The sequence below is a fragment of the Aedes aegypti genome, chromosome 3 (genome assembly GCF_002204515.2).
Source record: "Aedes aegypti strain LVP_AGWG chromosome 3, AaegL5.0 Primary Assembly, whole genome shotgun sequence".
NCBI lineage: Eukaryota > Metazoa > Arthropoda > Insecta > Diptera > Culicidae > Aedes > Aedes aegypti.
Genome location: NC_035109.1, coordinates 200882902 through 200902580, shown reverse-complemented (window position 1 = coordinate 200902580; position 19679 = coordinate 200882902). Strand labels below are relative to the sequence as shown.

Below are 19679 nucleotides of genomic sequence, written 5' to 3'. Positions count from 1 at the left end.
ATCATACGAATAGTAAAATGAGCTATTATGGCATAATTTGATATTGGTTTGTTTTCATGAATTATTAAAATCAAGTTTTCAAATATCAAAATAATGATATATTTTACTATGATGGCGATGTTTGTTATTCTTTAGATATATAATGTTTTTAGTATTTTTGCACAAATAACAAATTTTACCATGATAGCATATTTTGTTAAGGTACCGCGGGGCAAGTGGGTAAATGGGGTAAGTGAAAACAATTGATATATTTTACTGAATATGTGAATTAACGTTTTAAACTCATGCGTAAACCTTTGAGGTCATTGAGAACATTACGATAGGTTAGAGATTTCTGAGATTTTTCAGCCATTATTGCATAATAGAGTGAAAAATTGTTAACCTGTCAACTGTTACTCCGTAACAAGTTGGCGGCGTACAATCTTATTTTAACATTTTCTGTGGAAAAAAGTTGCGGAAAATAATTTCCTGTACCACTTCTTAGTTGTCCTCTGTGACAGTTTCAAACTGCAATAAAAAGAGTTTAAGAATTAATTCTACGTTGACCTAAAAATAACTAAATTTAAACACCGTCATTTTTCTTATCAGGTGGGGCAAGTGAAAAGTTTATCATTAGAGATTGAATTTGTGTTTTCTCTTTAAGTAGCCATAAGTAAACATGGTTCGCAATTATCATAGAAAAACATAACGTGCTGATAATTCAAGAAATACTATACTCAAGCGTCAAAAGCTATTAGAAATCATGGAACTTCTCTAAAAGATGTTGTCAAATATTACAATATCAATATGTCTACTTCGGGCAGCCAATTAAAAGGAAGATGTTGACTGAAAAGTTGCAATATTAGAAAACACACGGAAATCTCGTGGAATGTCTATGTAAAGCTAGTTCAAAACATAAAAATGGGGTATAGGTCTATCCACATAAAAAGGACCCTAAATACGTTATTGAAGGATTCCGTTTGATTTCTCCCGAAGAGTTATCCGACGTCATATCCGACTTTCTCAAACACAGATAACGAGCGATGGAAATTCTACAGAGCAGAAATGCAATTGCTGTCCTATAATGTAAGAACTAACATTGGAAATGTTGCAGTTATAATGTTGTCGAATCATTTCAACTAACATAACTGAACAAAAGAAAATTGAAATGAAAAGAATAACATTTTCTTTGTTTACATGTTACTTATGTTATTGTTCATTGGGAAGCCTTAACAAGTGTTAAAGCTAACAGAAATCGTGAATATAACTGTTTGTTTTTGAATTTTTTGTTCAAAACGGTAAACTTTTCACTTGCCCCACTTTTGGGGCAAGTGAAAAGTAAGGAGACATTTTTCAAAAACTTTTTCTGTATTTTTTTCTTCAATTTTTCATAAAAATCAATTTCAGCATGCTGCTTATATATGGTGGGAGTCAAGCTAAAAAATATACACAACCTCATTTGTTTCAATTTTAAGTCTCTAGAATTGGAAGAATCTCAACTATGCGAATTCCATTACCCACTTGCCCCACGGTACCTTATTGATTAGTTATTACATGAATTTCAAGTATAACATATCAATGACAAATTTTGCTATGATTGTATGTTTTGCTATTGATGAGATATTTAATGTCATATATTAATAATATAATAATGGTTAAACTAGATATGATTGCAAAATTTGTTCTTATTTTACCATTATTTTGTTATTCACCTCTACCCGGGATAGGCAACCGTAAATAACAAAATATGTTATTATTTTTTTAGTCTTTTTTATTTGTTTCAGAAAAAAAAGTATTCCAAGCACTCGAAATAACAAAATATTAGCATTATTTGCTGTAGTAATGGAACTTATATATTTGATGATACACCTGTATTAAAACATCATAGGAGCAATCAGAATTGATGAAGTCCTTAACAAATCGTTACAACGCTATAATATCATCTATTCCGGTCTGTCTGAACACCGACCATTTCTGAAGTTTGAAATTTTCATTCATTGAATTGTTAAAAACAAATTGAGAAATAAGTTTACACAAAAATAACCATTTATTTTACTTCTTTTTAAGTGAAAAATATCGTATTACATTACCCGTCCGATATTGGCACGGTTCGGTTTTGGCAAATTTACCGTTCGATTTTGGCATGGTTCAATTCGTCCGCTAGATGCTAAAACTAGACAACTCGAAAATCCAAATTTCGAACTATTCTACATTGAAAGTTTGATAGTTTCACAAGGTGATGGTTAATCACAGAGAATATTATTGAAAAGTAATCTTTGTTTACTTTGAATCACACGCTTATTATGTGTGAATATCTGGCAGATTTACTTGAGATTTATGTTTCGACAAATTGAAATTTCTAAAAATTCGAGATCGAAAATCGAAAAATCTCAATATTTAATTGAAACTTACCATGTTCAAAATAGGTAAATCTTATTTATGGGCATATAGTTACAAGTCTATTATATATTTTTTTTACTTCATATAAACATTTATTTCATGTACTGTCATTTCAACAATAGCATTGATGTGTAGATAAAATCGAATCAGTTGAAATTATTTCTCCAATACAATTTGTTCAAATTAATTTTTATAATATTTATTTATCTCTTCCACAGATATGATGCAAAACGAATTGAAATTGAAAATTGGCTGGCTAGAATGGAATCAAGGTCCGAAAGAATGGGAGTGGTCGCTACTACAGCAGATGTGTTGGAAGTGCAACAAAAAGAACAAAAATCCTTTCACGCTGAGCTTCATCAATACAAACATCACATTGAGCTTTTCAACCAGTTGACACAAAAGTTGATAGCTGTTTATCCATCAGACGATACATCACGGATAAAGCGTATGACCGAATCGGTGAATTTAAGGTACGTCTTTTGATGCATATTACGTGTTGCAACTTATTAATACAATGTTACTAGTCAAGGTGAAGATGAATCGAAGCCAAACCTCAAATTTTCGTGAGCACAAATCTGGAGAACTGAACACTCATTTGAGCTGAAAACTTAATCGATTAATCACCACCAGCTAGTGATTAATCGATTATGTTTTCAGCTTAAACGAATGTTTGGTTTTCCAGATATGTGCTCTTGCAAATATGAGGTTTGGCTTCGATTCATCTTCACCTTAAGGTAGCGTAATTTCCGTAGATCTATAATTTAGTCCTAAATCGGTTTCAGCAGTTTAAGCAGTTCCCTCCCCTTGGTTATGCGACCTTGCCGCGATGGGAGGGCATAATCCATTAGCCCATATGATGGAAACCAAAGGCGTAACCTGTAGTGGTGGTATCACATTTTGGCATTTTTTGCTTAAAGCCGCGTCATAATTCATATGGCATAGACGCAATAATATCTCGGATGTGATCCAACGGACATTCTGCGTCATTGATAGAATTGATGCCCATTTCAAATAATTAATCTATTCGAAGTGGACATCAATACTATTGGTGACGTTCAGTTTGCCTTTTGCTAACCAGAATGATCCGTAGCCACTCTTACTATTAGCTAGCTAGATACATCGTTATCATATACGACGTAGGGAATACTTAGGAACTCTTAGGAAAATGACTAGTAGATTCACTGAGTAGAAATAAGTGGCGACAATCTTATTTTAATATGGTTTTTACATTGCCATAATAAGAAATACCTCTTTTGTAACAGCGGTATAAATAATCTAATTCCAGCTTCATTTTCGCAAAATTTACAAGTAGAAAGTAGGCGTTGTGAAGCATTGCATTTGCCACCGAAAAGTGAATCTTGTAGGAGACTGTAATAGAAGCCTAAGGTAACTTTACTCTTCAATATTCACTATAAAAATGATTATGGAAAGTAAGACGCTGGGATCGATCATTAGGGTACACTTGCTAGTTTCGAAAAATTGTTGAACAGACAAGGAAAGCGACTTTTTTCTTTAAGGATATATGAACGTAATGACCAATAAATACTTTTAACAACAAAAAATGAAATGAACTAGAACTACTACTAAACAGCCTAATTTTGTTAAGACTTGACGACACTTGCCATTTAAGACTCTAATCTTACGTAAAAGACAATAGTAATCAGAATAGCACTTGTATGACAAATTATTCAAAACCATTTCGACTAGACAGTATTAGTAATGCACTACTATTTCAAACAAATTCTAATGGAGCTGCTGATTTTCATAATGCTTCCTTTTCTCAGAAGCAAGGGAATATGGGTACTTTTCAAAAACTACCACGTCACAATACTAATAAAAAACAGTGTTCATGTGGGCGCCATTGCCTAGTCCGTCTGAGTATTGGTCCTGGTAGAGGGGAAACTTGGCAAAAGCCAGACCGAGGGTTCAGCCTTGACAAGTTAAGCTGTCAGGCAGCTCCAACTGAATACCACAAAAAAAAAAAAAAAAAAAAAAAAAAAAAAAAAAAAAAAAAAAAAAAAAATCGGTTTCAGCAGTTTAAGCAGTTATAACTTACATTTTGTGTTATAGCAAAAGTTAATCAAGTAGCCTATGTGTCTTCGACAAAATTCAAGCTCCATCTGGATGTGAAAAATCTAATTGAGAATTTATCCGCTAGGTTGCGCTAGTAACAAATTTTCTTCAGTTACACAGCGTAATAAAAATAACCTTCAAACTATGATTTTTCTCTTTTGTTAGTGAATCAATTCACCCAACATGCAAATTAGGACTTCAACTTCCATTTCAGATATAATTGAGTTTAACATACATGACTAAATTTAGATTACATCGACTTTTTCAATATGCTTGCAGTCTCCATACAAAGGTCTTCTCTTATGTGGCAAAATACAATACTTTTTTAAATCATTATAAAATAACTTCTAAGCATCAAAAAATATTTTGAACATTATCGATAAGTATTATTTCATACATCAAGTTTGAATTTAGTAGCAATTTTAGCAAATAAATTGCCACAAGTTCGTGAACTTAGACGTGTTATTATATTTTTGAAAACAGCAATGGATTCAGCAATCCTTAATTAATTAAATAGCGATATTTTTGTGCTTGAGACAAAAAATTGTTCCGCAGTGTTATCTGTATCTTAAGATTATTATTAGCTAGAAGGTTAGTGTCTTCGGCAAAGCTGTTTAGCAGGGCCATTTGACAGTATAACTGCGCATTCATCTACTAGTATAAATACTTCAATCCTCTGCCCAGCGTAAAAACTTCAATCCTCTATACCTCAATGTGTCGTCGGCAAAGATATTCAGCAGTTTGAGGGCTATCTGGAGGTGAAAAATTTTGCTCCAATGTATGGCCGACTAGAAATTAAAAGCAATGCGTTACGCAAACAGTTATGAAGTGTGCCATAGCCAAAAGATTACTACCTAAGGACACTTATAAGTTTTGAAATGGCTGTTTAAAACCTGGTTGACACATAACTGTAGCAAATCAGCAACAATATGCAACGATATTGTTGTTATAGATTAGATCCTTATCAGCTAAAAGGTTGTAGTATTTGGCAAAGATATTCAGTTTTATGGCGGTGAAGAGTCTGATGGGAATCATCATCTAGTCTAGGCGGCACCAGTAAAAAGAAATCTTCAATCTTCTCTATCACAAAATTCTTATCAGCTAGAAGGTTAATGTCTTCGGCCAAGCCGTTCAACAGATTAAGGGCTATCTTGTGAACACATCCTCTAGGTGGTGTTAGTAACAAATTTTCTTAATTTTTTTTTTTGTATCTCAAGATCTTTATCAGCTGAATAAGGGCTATCTGGCCATGAAAAGTCGGATTGAGAATTCAACTGCTAGGTAACGCTAGTACAGGTATGTTCCGTTTTTATCACGTTCCGAGTTTGTCACGCTCCGATTTTGTCACGTTCCGATTTCGTCAACAAATTGTTCGGTTTTTATCAACAATCAAATTTTTTTTTTCAATTTTCAAAATGTTTAGAACGTAAGCTAAATATAGATTTTGAAACAATTAAAATACTTTTCAATTGCCTCAGAGTTTAATTTTCAACACTATGTTAATGTTGAGCACCTACGATACATGGTAGGTGTCAAGTCATATACGACTCAATAAGGTTTGACTCCTTCTTATCCACTTATCAATTGGAGTTTACAAACTTAGCATGGACAAGATTAACCCATCCTTCAACAATCGAGAGTTGCTCTGGCCACATCCTAGCAACAACTGGAATTTGTGATTAGTTGAATACGTACCTAAGAGAGTTACAGAGACCTCTCCTTTCTCTAATTTTTCTTTTGTATGAAAATTTGATAGACATAGGCAGTGTTGTGAAAAACTCAATTTCTCATAACTTGACATTTTTCATGCGCGAGTTGTCAATCGCGCAACTCAGCAGTCAAAAAATCATGGATGAGTTGGCTCACCTTTTTGACTCATTGTCTCGTATTTCCACAGTTTACTCACACACGGCAATAATTTCTTGTTAGTCTGGTAAAATTATAGTAATCCTTTCTAAATAACGTAAACAACAACATACTGGTTTTACGAGTTTTTGACGGGTTTTGCGACTGAATCATTTTTTACGGTTTGAGTTGATTGAGTGATTTTGCATCAAAATCTCAAGCGTGAGATTTGTGAAGCAGATCTCTAATGAGTTGGGGCCCAGATAGCCGTAGCGGTAAACGTGCAGCAATTCAGCATGACCATGCCGAGGGTCGTGGGTTCGAATTCCGCTGGTCGAGGATCTTTTCGTAATGGAAATTTCCTCGATTCCCAGGGCATAGAGTATCTTCGTACCTGCCACACGATACACACATGCAAAATTGTCAATCAGCAAAGAAAGCTCTTAGTTAATAGCTATGGAAGTGCTCATAAGAAGCAGGCTTTGTCCCAGTTGAGACGTAACGCCAGAAAGAAGAAGAAGAATCTCTAATGAGTTTTCTCTCACGGGAGAGCGTATTGATTGAAATTTGAGTGTGAGTCTATCAACACTGGACATAGGGGATATCCTTCAATTACCTAAGACAATTTTGGCGGTTTTTCAACCCCCCCCCCTCTTCCTATGGTATGATTTTTGTATGAAAATAAAATAATAATTTGTATGGCACGAAAGATATCTCAAACCCCCTTCTCCATAACCCCTTACGTGATTAATGGAGGATCCCATGTATATTTAGTTCTTTTTTATAAGTCATGCACCTGGAAATGAACTCAAGAATGTTTGAGCAATGACAAAAGGCATGATCGAGTTTATTTTATTTTTGATAAGACTGTCTACCCCGTCATATTTTGGACATATCTTCTATCTTTTCAACTCGTTGCATTTTACAAACTATAGCATACAACCATTGAATAGATCCTGTCCAAGGGGTAGAGGAAGGGGTCCAGCAAAACTAAGCAATCTATAGAGCATTTTGGAATCTCCATATAATAAGTTTGCATCGAGAGTAAAGGGCTGAAATAGCTGATAATTTGGGACACCGTTCCCACGTCACGCACTTTACCACAGACATCATGTATACGCGCTTCATATCAAGAGCTTGAGATCAGCTCGCCATGAGCGCACAAAAATAATCGCGCGCTTGAGCACGTGCTATGGTAAGACACATTTTTTTAGATCTCATGTAGCAATGCACTAGCTCAAACGATCACATCTGCACTGGCTCATGTACCGTCTCATGAGAAAATCTCAATGTGACAGTGTATTTGAGCCTCGCAGACGAAGGTTTGAGAAGCAAAGAAAAGGGATTAAACTATGGATCAAACTGTCCGTAGGCAGTTTGAAAGAACTGACGTGGTTCAACGCGGTTGAGGTTTTAGCTTTTGCATTGAAAAACTTGGCCTGGCCACCGGAGAAGCATAGGCATAGACCGAAGTCGTATGCTTCCGTGGGGTTATTGTACTAGGCAAACATAACTGCATAAAAGTACTCCTGGTAAGCGCATGTGACGAGCCTCACGAGATGTCTCATGAGACTCGCTCACTAAGATATATTTTGTACGTATCCGCGTCTCGTGCCTCACATAATCTGTGAGCTGCGATATGAAATATCGCATGGCACACTAGCTCATTTAGGTATACATGAGAAACACGACACTCTGCTTTACCATCCCATAACCCCTTGCCCACATGGAGACTAAAAGGTTAATTATGAGTCTTATACCAACAGCCATACGCTTATTCATAAAACTTTGCAAAAAGGTTTCTTACCAAAAAAGTTCTAATTTGGTGATGCTTGTACTAGAGTTTATACACTTTTGTGTTTTTGATGAATTTCTAAATAAATTAAAAATGGAATGGTGTTTAAATGTCACGAAATGGCTCAAGAACGGGCTAATAGACTTACATGATTACACAGCGTAGCAAAAATGACATTTTGCGTGTCTCAAGGATCAAACTATGTGTCTCTAGTAGATTTGGAGTTGCTGAATCTGATGCCATTCTCAGAAATGTTCCAGCACGTCACAATTTTTAGCTACAGGTCGTTAAAGTTGTATAAAACACTGGTTTTATTGATGTTTACATGAAATTTAAAATACAATTTATCTAACTTTTTTGTAATCTAATCCACGGAACATGCAGAAGAGAACTTAAACTTTTAATTTAGATATAATTTGATTGAAATTTCACTATTAAATTTCGATTAAATCGATTTTTTTAACATGTTTGCAGTCTCCGTACAAAATTCTTCGTTTCTCTTATATGGCAAAATACCATAATATTCTAAACCATCAAAAAATAACTTTTCCGCATCGAAAGTATAATAAACTTTGATGAAAAGTATTCCTATACACATAAACTTTGAATTCTGTGGCAAATTGAGCAAATAAATTGCCGTACAAGCTGCAAAACTTGCATGCAAGTTGGCTGAAATAGTCAATTTTCGTATTTTCAACAGTCAATATCTCAAAAACTAGACGTGCTATGATACTTCTGGAAACGGCAATGGATTCAGCAAGTCTTTATTAAGTGAATAGCGGTATTTTGGTGCTGGAGACAAAAACGTGTTCCGCAGTGTCTGTTGACTGTTGCATTGGTCAAGTGTTCCGACGTGTTTGAGTGAAGGAAACGATTTGGAGAATTCTCTGGAATAACTGGAAAAAACAACTGAAAACTAATCTATCATTTTGTATGGGAGATTGCATGCCATTTTTCAGCAGCCTGATCAGCAGCCTGATGGCAAAACGAAGTTTGACGGGGCCACTAGAATTTAATGTTATTTTTACTTAACCAAAAACTTGAACATATGGTAAATTTATTGCCTGTCTCTTCGTGTTCTTCGTGAGCTAAAAGGCGATGGTGACGCTGTTCTAGATTGGTGTTTAGTACATCCCTGTCGAAGTTGGTAGTAGTAACTTTAGAGTAAAGATCCCCATAATCATTTTACTGATAACATTTTGGCAATTCAAAGCACATAAACCGTGAATATTCATTTCAGTTTGCATAACTTTCGCAACATAACTCCACATTTTAACACGCCAATCGGGAGAGTCCAACAATGCAAAAAAATGTACTTTGGAATAAAGCTCTCAGTTGATAACCTCGGAAGTGTTTATAAGAACACTAAGCTGAGAAGATGGCTCTTTCTTAGTTGGAATATGATTCCAAAAAGAGGAAGAATCAGAAGGATGAGGATGAACAGTGGAAAAAGAAGTTGTTTCTTGTATCAGGTATCAGGTATCAGAAGGCCGGCTCCAGAGGCACGTTCCCCGCCATTTGGGAGATTTGTGCCATCGCCATATTTGAGCCTATTTCATCATCTACCCGATGGGAGAGGAAAGGGAAGGGAAAGATGGGAGGAAATAGGAGTGGGGTCCCTTGAAGAGGGAAAATCGCATAAGCGAATTGAGAGCATGTAGCTCCATACCACAATGGGTTCGAACAGCGCCCTTAAAAGGGCACTGCAAAACGCATGAGCGTAAAGAGAGCCTATAGCTCATTACCACAGCGGGTTAACAATAACAGAATGTCCTGAAGATTCAGGTTTCTGTAATCAGTTTCACTTAATAAGTGTTTACCAAGTAATTGGAATCGCAATTACGCAAAGATTGGATAGTTACATATCAGGTGATAAGAAGTTCCATAATCGGAATCACAACTATCACACACAAATGTATCAACACACTGAATATTTGTCATTTGATAGTTGAGTCGACAGTGGCCAGTCAAGGTTGTAACAAAGAGACTGCAATTCTGCTTTGACAGATTTGTTAAATACTTAGCCACCTTTGGGATGGCTCAGTAATGTACAATTTTGTTTGACGACATGGCTCAAAATTATTCCAATATTGCTTGTGCTGAGTTGCCGCCCAAGAGTTTATCTGAAGCTTCACCCAGCACTTCGAAATTGGAATAGCTGTCTGAGAGCAAATGAAGTCATGCGATGCTCCATTGCGAGCTAATTCATAAGCCAATTCATTCCCAGCAATGGAAGAATAGCAATGACCCATACAAGGTTTACAGAGTTCACTGAATTCAGTTCCTCAAATTGAGTTCGACACGCGATAACAAGCTTAGACCTTGTGTTGGCCGGAGCAAGAGCTTTAAAAGCAGCCTGACTATCTGACATATTCCTTTACAAATAACCAGACGTCCACTCGTCCCGCAAAGGGAGTTGTGAGGAACATTTCACTAGGATTTCCAATGGACGGAGAGAATCCATGGAATTTAGTCACAACCAATTCCCAGTTTGTAGAGTATAACAAATGCAAAGTCTGCGAATTTACATTCATATGTTCATATAGAGATGCGATGATCAGATAATAATTCATCATCTGATGCATGTCAATTCGTCAACTCGTGACTGATTCTGTTCGAGCAGAGCATTATGTCTAACACTTCTTCTCAAGCAGATACCATGAAGGTTGGGCGATTCCCTAGAATAAGTAATCCAAGATTTGAACTACTTAAGCATTCCGCCAGACTGGAGCTTCTCAAATTGATATCTGAGCTGCTCCAGATGATGTGATGAGTATCAGCATCACTGCCAACAATCCGCAGAAAGCCTTTTCATAGGCAGTGAACGACAACTCGATTGAAATCATCCATTGGGAATGGTTTATCATGTGGTAAATACACCACAAAACGAAAGACGTATTTCCTATTGAGGTCACCAACAGAAATATCAATTGTGACAGCACATACATCTCTGGTTGTTAACTCAGAAATGAGTGTAGCAACGTCAGCGCTATTTACGAGCACGCATGCACGAGGCATGGTACGCGAGTTTGCCATTTCATGTTTCTGAAAGTAACAAAAACTGGGTCCACAAGATTACCTAGATAAACGTTCACAAAAGTAAGGTTTTTGAACTAGCGCCATTTGAACTGTACCATTTGCATGAGTCTACAAAGATTGATCGTTGCTGATATTTTATGCTGAAGATTGATCTAACTAAGCTATTCTAACCGTAGCCACTACCCAAACTAGGCAGGATTAAGCTTTTCGCAATCTAAGAACGAAAAAGACCAGCAGCGAAAAAACATCGCGGTATCCCTTAAAAGTCGCCAAAGGCGAAAAGCACAGAATACACTGTGTAATACGCATAATGCGAAACCATAAAGGTGAAAATTTAAACTAAATTACAACGTATCCCACCCTTATTTAGCCTCATGCTTGAGACTGAAGAAGGGCAGCCGATTATCTCGGAGAAACACAAGGTCACCTGTACCATTGCTCCGGGTAGGACAGGAAGGGCATAATACTGTAGAGGGCGCCCTGGTACTCCACAGGCTCCGTTTGCGGTTAGGTTTTATTGAGACCCCCTAACCATTCATTCTTAGGCACGGTAAGCTTAAAGCCACATGAATTAGGGGTCACCTGTTAGGTGGACTTTTACCACCGGAACAGGTAGTAGTGTTAATTCTTAGCCAATTGAAACAACCGCTACCGACACTACACGGCTATCTAGGCTGATCGGGAAAAGGAAGTTAACATTGATGATTAACTCCTGACGTGCCCAAACAGCCGAATATGATTCCAAAAAGAGGAAGAATCAGAAGGATGAGGATGAACAGTGGAAAAAGAAGTTGTTTCTTGTATAATATTTCTTAAAAAAAAAAACAATAGTCAACTTGACCTACTTCCTTGTTCTTAATTTTACAAATATGATGCACGTTATGATACAAAGGACATTTACGTGATTATCGTTTCAATATTCTATATTATATTTATTGAAATTCTAACCATCAAAACTAGAACTATTAAGGTGATTATAGAACGAAGCCACACCTCAAATTTTCAAGAGCACAAGACTTGAGAACCGAACAGTGCTCCGCGTTGAAAATTTATCCCATTGGCCATCACCAGCCAGCAAGCAATTTGATTGATTTTCAATGCGATCTGTTGTCAGATTCTCCAGTCTTGTGCACTTAAAAATTCAAAGTTTGGCTTCGTTTTATAATCACCTTAATGATTTATTAGAAAATTATATTGATTTATAGAAAATTATTCCGTTTTTGTCACGGTTCCGTTTTTATCAACTGAAAATTGCCGATCGTGTTGATAAAAACGGAACATACCTGTAACAAATTTTATTCAATCTCTATGTCTCTTTTTTATCTAGTATGTCGATATACCAAAAAAAAAATATTCGTAAAAAATAACGTTGGAACCAAATTCATGCGTGAATTAGAACGAATGAAACATGAAAGATTGAAAGATTACTCTACATCAATCCTCTCTTCTGTGAATAAAAGTGACAACTTGCAAGTTTGTCAGCATGTTTCAATCTCAGGATGCATGATTGCTTCACTGACTAGCGTCATGAAGTGAAAAAGTGATAATAAACTTGCATCTTGCAGTTATAGAACCATATTAAAAGTTCGTTATCATAGCTTCCCTTGTACTCTCTCAAAGCGCAGTTGCATTGATTTTGTGTTTTATTACGTATGTGGCACACTTCAGAACTGTTTGAGTAACGCATTGGTAATAATTTCTGGTTGGTCATATTACGCGTTGCAAGAAAAAAATAGATTCCTGGAAAATCCAGAGCAATTGATCACCAAAATTATCGCAGTCACCGATGACTGTGGAGATTGTTATATAGTTGTTTTTGTTGTACCTATCTGCTGTCACTGTAAATTGTATGATTTCATCGGATTTTGTTGAATTCCTCGGTTTCCACATGAACCTTGCCTGAAAAATAGTAGGCCATGGAGATCCCGCTAGTTTAGAACTTTTAAATGAAATGCAACATACCGCCCTTCAGCTCAATTTGCTTAATGTAGCTAAATCGAATAATTAGCTCTCATTTTTGTTTGTTTTCGATTCATAAGTACAGCTCCATATGAGACACTAAATGATAATACGTAGATGGAATTTTTTTACATTGTACATCAAGAGGCCAAAGGAGGGAATTCTCAATCGGACTTTTCATCGCCAGATAACCCTTGATCTGCTGAATAACTTTGCCGAAAACACCAACCTTCTAGCTCATTTGGATGTAGAGATTTCCATTTGAGGCCAGTATTGAACCTCTCGTGTCCACGCTTATTCCGTTACCTAGAAAAGGGGGAGGGCTCAGGGGGATGTCTCATCCAAGGATTGTAAGACCGACTAACCATATTTACTTCAAATCAATTGATCTACTGGTCTCCGAATTGTGGACAATTAAAAATTCAAGATTCGTCTCGGGCTTTTAAGGGATAAAATATGAATTTTTATTTCATGGTGATTCACTTTTTTGAGCAGTTCCTAAAATACCATTTTTGCTCGAAAGCACCGACACTTATTCACCAACTTAACTTTAAATAACATTTTTATAATTGAATAGTTATCCAGGCAATCGTTGTACTGCCAAGTAGTAATGCATTATCAAATTACGTAACGCTCTAGGAGAACGTGGGAGTAGGTTCAAGCGTTACAGCTTATTTTTTCCGTACAAAATGGTGGTCAAAAATTTTCAATTTTAGCGTTACGCTGCCTAAGCTGTGAGGTAGGCCATGCGAAAACCCCTGTCGAAATGATAAAATTTGTGTTTCCCGTTTTTTTTTTTCTTATTCTCGTTAGATGTTCATTGATATTTCAACTCACGTTCACGTCGCATCCCTTGTTGAATGCAACAGTGAAATAGTTATATTATCCAGAAATATCTCAAGACGAAATATTTACAAATTTCTTTTTGAGTAAATACATAAAAAAGAGAATTCCAGCTGAAGCTTCTGTTTTTCTGCTGAACATTCCTTCATACATCTCTTTTACCGTTTTCTAGTTCTTCAAGTACCATCAGTGTACCAGTAGCTGCTCATGCCCCTATTACCGCTCACTAGTGTAAAACAGAATTTTTCGTGTAAAATGCAATCTTCTTCACTCGGATATCGTCTAGCAACACCAACAACTTTCAAATTAAGTCGTCTGTCATTAATTCAATTTGTTTAAATAATTCTTTATAATAAAACTACAATACCTTGTGAGCGGCTGTTGGATCAGTAGGGGGAGATCCCCCCAGTACCGGACATAAGCCGCTCAAATCATTTTTCAAAAACTATTGATTTTTTGCGGCCTTGGGGCCCATTTATGATAAATATCATCATCATTGTAGCGTACAAAAATAAATTTGAATATATAAATATGAATTTTGACATTGTATTTTGATGATGTATTTTAGTACCAAATTGACCTATCATAAAAGATGGCTCCCAATACCATAGTAATTTCCATATTCCTACATTGTCTTTGGGATACCTTTAAAACACCACCTAGAAAGCTGAAAATTTCACAGAACATTATTTTTATGGTAAGCATGGTAAGGAACATATGGAAGATTGGATTTTCAAACATTTTTAAATTTTGAACCGCCCTAATGAACATATATTACAGTCAGATCTCCATGAGTCGATATCTCAGAGGACCATTGACTCATGAAAATATCGAGTCGTAAAACGGAAATGTTTTTGAAAGCTGTTTGAGAGACCAGTAACCATGAAATATTGTTTTTAGTATGGTTCCATGACTCGATATCGAATCATGGATGTTTCACTGTATATAATATTTCATTTGATTTCATATCTCCTCAATTTTTCAGTGTAGTATCTAAAAAAAATAAATCAAAATTGTTGTTTCAACGAATTGAATGTTTTTTTTTTCTGCTATCTGAATATGTGATATAATAATTATTGACTTGTTTGTTTCAGGTACAACAATTTGAACAATGTGGTTATATCCAGAGGCAAGATGCTACATGCGGCAGTACATTCACTACAATCCTTCGACAGAACTTTGGATCAGGTACTTACGAATATGTTTAATGATTAACCGGTAATTTTACAAACATATATATATTTTTAGTTCCTAGGGTGGCTGAGCGAAGCAGAGTCTATCTGTGAAAACACGGAATCTGAGATTGACAGAAATCCGCATGCTTATAAGGTTAGTAATTTTCTACTTGCTCTATACTATTCGAGTGTACGAAGGTACGGTGCTGCCATCTGGGAAAAGTTTGCTTGATGCGTGAAGCGTCGAAAATTTTACCCGTCAAGTTATAGGAAGCGAAATTTCAAATGCTCATATAAAATTAACTACAATAGTTGTTTAAAATCTTTTTAGTATGTGTTGATATACTTTTGATGGGCTACATTATAGGCATATAATTTTGATTTTTATATTTTTTTCTCAGTATGCTGCTGATTCTATAGTTCATCAATAGTCTAACCCCGTACACTTCACAGAATTTAATTAAAAAGTGTTTTGAATTTTTTAGAAGCATTTGAAAATTGACTTCCTATGCTTTGCCATGTAAAATAATCGGAGCTTCACGCATAGGGTCAACTGTGGTAATTACCTTCGTAGACGCGAATTAGGCGGCATATTACATTAGCCCGACATGTATGATTATTATCATTATTATGTAAAACTGGAGAAAAATATTCAATTCATTTGCACCAAGTGCAAATATCTAGCCAATTCCTTGGCTGTCGGTTTCATACTGTTTGCTCAAAACAACATCATTTTCACCGCCTGTGCGCATCGTGCCTTCGTGCTGTGCGTACACAAATTCTCTTTGCTCTTGACGGATTTCACGCCAACTCGACAAAGGGATTGGCAGCACCCCTTCAGAATTCAATGAAACTTTCTGGGTGTGAAGACTATGTGAAACTAAGATACTTTACATACTTTGTTTTTTCAGAACCGATCTAGACTAACATTTGGAAAGGGTCAAAGTTTTTTTTTTACTTTTTTTATAAACCCGTATAACTCAAAAATGGTAAGACCTACAAAAAGTGTTGTATTGGGGACTGTCGCGAAATTTCCTGAAGTTTTAGAAAAAAATATTGAAAAAATAAAAAACATTTTTTCCACTGAAAAAAAAAAAATGATTCAAAACTCTAAAGTCGATTAAAAAAAAACGGCCGATTTAAAAAAAAAAAGCAACCATAAAAAACCCATCGGATTGTTAGACGGAGTTGATTTTCTCATAAGCGGTATGGTGCGAGATCAATTGAATTTAATTAAAAAAAAAAAACTATGATCATACTAGACTATTTGAAGCGAAATAAAAATAAAATAAAAAAATCATTTTGGACTTAAGAAATTCGATGTTAGAAAAACTTTTTTCTCTAAAACATGCCCAATTTGCAATGTATGGACGACTTTTAGTAAACTTAATTACGAAACTTTTTGCTTAAGGATGATTAAAATCTGAAGTGGCCGTTTTTTTTTAAATCGACTTTAAAGTTTTGAATATTTTTTTTCTAAATCTTCAGGAAATTTCACGACAGTACCCCATACAACACTTTTTTTTTGTAGGTCTTACCGTTTTTGAGTTATACGGGTTTATAAAAAAAGTAAAAAAAAACTTTGACCCTTTCCAAATGTTAGTCTAGATCGATTTTGAAAAAAACAAAATATGCAAAGTATCTTAGTTTCACATACTTTTGACATCCAGAAAGTTTCATTGAATTCTGAAGGGGTGCTGCCAATCGCGTGTCGAGTTGGCATAAAATCCATCTCTTGGAAGTTTTAAAAATTACCTAAATCAATAGAACAGTACTGTTGGCTTCGTGGCCGCGCGATTAGTGTTACCAAGCATTTAGCCGCATCATGTTAAGTAGTGAGTAGTGGTTCGATTTCCGCTTCAGTCCGGAAAACTTTTCGTCAGTGGCACAGCCGAAATATGCCACTGGGCGTTGCATGCTAATCGATTGTCTCGTGCTTCCTTGAAAGGGAAAATTGTCCACTGGAAGCATTACGTGTCGGTGTCTTTTTCTTCTCGGTGCTACAAAAACAGCACTTTTGAGTGCTAAAATAAAAAAACGGTGCTTTTCAGTGCTACAGATGAACGGTTGCGTTTTTAATTCCCGGAATGCCCCAGGTAGGATCTCCACTCATTTTTCAGTAAACGATCGCTTGTTCAATATTCATACCCATCAGGTAAATTATAATCATGCACATTCTGACTAATTTTGTTCCATCGGGTAGCCGTTCTAATCTTTTAATTCCAAATGCAAAATCCTATGACGATATCGTTGCAGGTAATTTGAACTCCTCCCCTTTTTATACTACGAGTAACCATTCTAATTGTTTCAAATCAAATGGAAATGCCCCTGCCGCCGTAGGAAAGTTCTATTCCGTCTCTTAATCTACCGAAAATCTCAACGGAAAATCAACAAATAATGTACCGTCAAACGGGGTGACTTGCAACACTTTTCAACTTCAATCAACCAAAACCATGATCTAAACGTCATCTAACAATCTAAATTCCTTGTAGAACTTTGAATGGCTGGCCCGCCTACAGAATGAGATGATAGAAGATTGAATCGAATTATTTTGTCATATCAAAAGTCATCAAAAAGGTGAAATTTTTTGAATGTCCTTGCAACACTCAATGCTAATTTAGTTTTTTTTCCAACAAAATGTTGATATTTTTTATTAGTCACGCTTGTTAAGTATTGTTATTTATGTATTTAAAGCATTCGAGCCAGTACAAGAACATTTTGAATACCTTTTTGTATGAAAATAATTGAGCTATTCTTGTATGGGAAAAAGAGGCGTTAAATCATCAAGGTCAAGTATCTTAACTGAACAATATTTTTAACTAGTGTTTGTAGTTGATTGATGAATTATTACTCTTTTGATTATAAAGTAGACCAAACACGAAAGTTTTTAACTTCTATAAAACTCTAAATTGCTTAGAAATAAAGTGTTGCAAGTCACCCCATATAGGTACATTTGTATAAAAATGATTTTTATTAAAAAGTTGTTGCTACAATTTCGTAAAATAAAATTCGTCATATTATCACTTATTAGTTATAGAAACAACATGTAGAGTATTACTTTTGTAAATTAAATCTCTCTCATGTTTTCAGGTCACGATTTTGAACCTCCACCAAGTATCAGTTTTCAAGACATTCAAAAGAATTATGTTTATTGTATAAACATATTTATAATAACAGCTTTATTCGTGGTCCCTACTTGAATTGTGAGTCACACGTATTGAAGCACTGATTTAAAACAAATTTTCTTTTGCAATTTATGTTTTATAGTGAAATTTAGTTGTAAATTACAATGTGTTGCAAGTCACCCCGCCGTTGCAAATCACCCCGTTTGACGGTACCTACTTCTAATAATATGTCTCCCTCTGATTTTAATTTTCTAACTTATCAATTGAATCAAATGATTGATGCAATGTTTAAATCCACCACTACGATTGAAGCAGTCCGAGTTAGTATGAAATCTATATAAATAAAAATGGTTTGGTGCTTGTATATCACGCACTGGCTTGAGAAAGGGTCAATGGAATTGAATTATTCTTTCACTGTTACGTTCGTCTAGGACTCCGAAGTGTTTATGTGAAGAAGTTAAGAAAAGTCTCCGGAAAAGTAGGTAGGAAAAACGAGTAGTGTTTACTAATAACATGATTATTACATTACGTTTCTCTAATGCAGTGCTGGGAATGGTAATAGTAGTAGGGTTGAATTTCATGAAAATCACGTGGCTCTTCCCAGTACAGTAATTCAAAAACGTGAATCTCATCAAGTAGCCTATGTTGGGTGCATGAATCTTCTAAATCATAAGTGTCATTGATGGCTATAAATGCGGGAAATGCAGCGGAAAATAGAACATTTGTCTACAGTAATTTCCAGGCTTTTGCCTACAGCAGCGATGGGCATGATTTTCACTGGCTCCGCTGATTGTGATTTGCTTTGCTTGGCTACTGTAGAGTGAATTGGATCCAATGGATCCAAATATTTTAAATTGGAATGTCCGTTCTTTGAATGGTAAAGAGTACGAGCTGTTTGATTTTCTAACAGCTAATAACATGCGTTATTTGAAACCTGGAACCAGTGTTGTAAGCTGTGACGGTAGTCGACACGTTTTTGCTGATATTCGGCAGCGCTTCCCTTAAACATTCACAACACGAGCGATCAAACGAATGTCGAAAAGAAAAATGTCAATTGAATGCCACTGAGCACGATAGCTTCGCTAGGAAGCATTGCTGTTGTGTTTGTTTCTGTTCTGATATCACTGTATGTGTGTCACATTCGACATAATAGACAAGATCGAACCATCCATGTTGTTTATGATCCGATGTCTGAATTCTATGCAAACTTATGATTTATGCAAATGTCATCGTATAAGACGACATTCAATTGACACTTTTTTGTGTTTGTCGTCGTTCATTATACCGCTCGTGCTGTGACTGCTGACCATGGCAACGAAACGAACGTAGAGCAAAGTGTCGAATGTTTACAGCACTGCCTGGAACCAAACTCAAAAGAAATCCAAACTTTTTTTGCGTAATGGTTGACGTGATTAGGCATGTGGGGGAGTTGCCACTTTTTTC

General features: G+C 35.7%; 1 protein-coding gene across 1 annotated transcript in view; it reads left to right on the top strand.

The window, feature by feature from the left end:
- The window catches only part of LOC5568213 (dystrophin, isoforms A/C/F/G/H), a 352533-nt gene that overhangs the window by 195165 nt on the left and 137689 nt on the right, over window positions 1-19679 (top strand). The window contains 3 exon segments of the mRNA XM_021850748.1: window positions 2598-2852; window positions 15031-15124; window positions 15185-15265. Of these exon segments, the coding sequence (XP_021706440.1) occupies window positions 2598-2852; window positions 15031-15124; window positions 15185-15265 (430 nt within the window).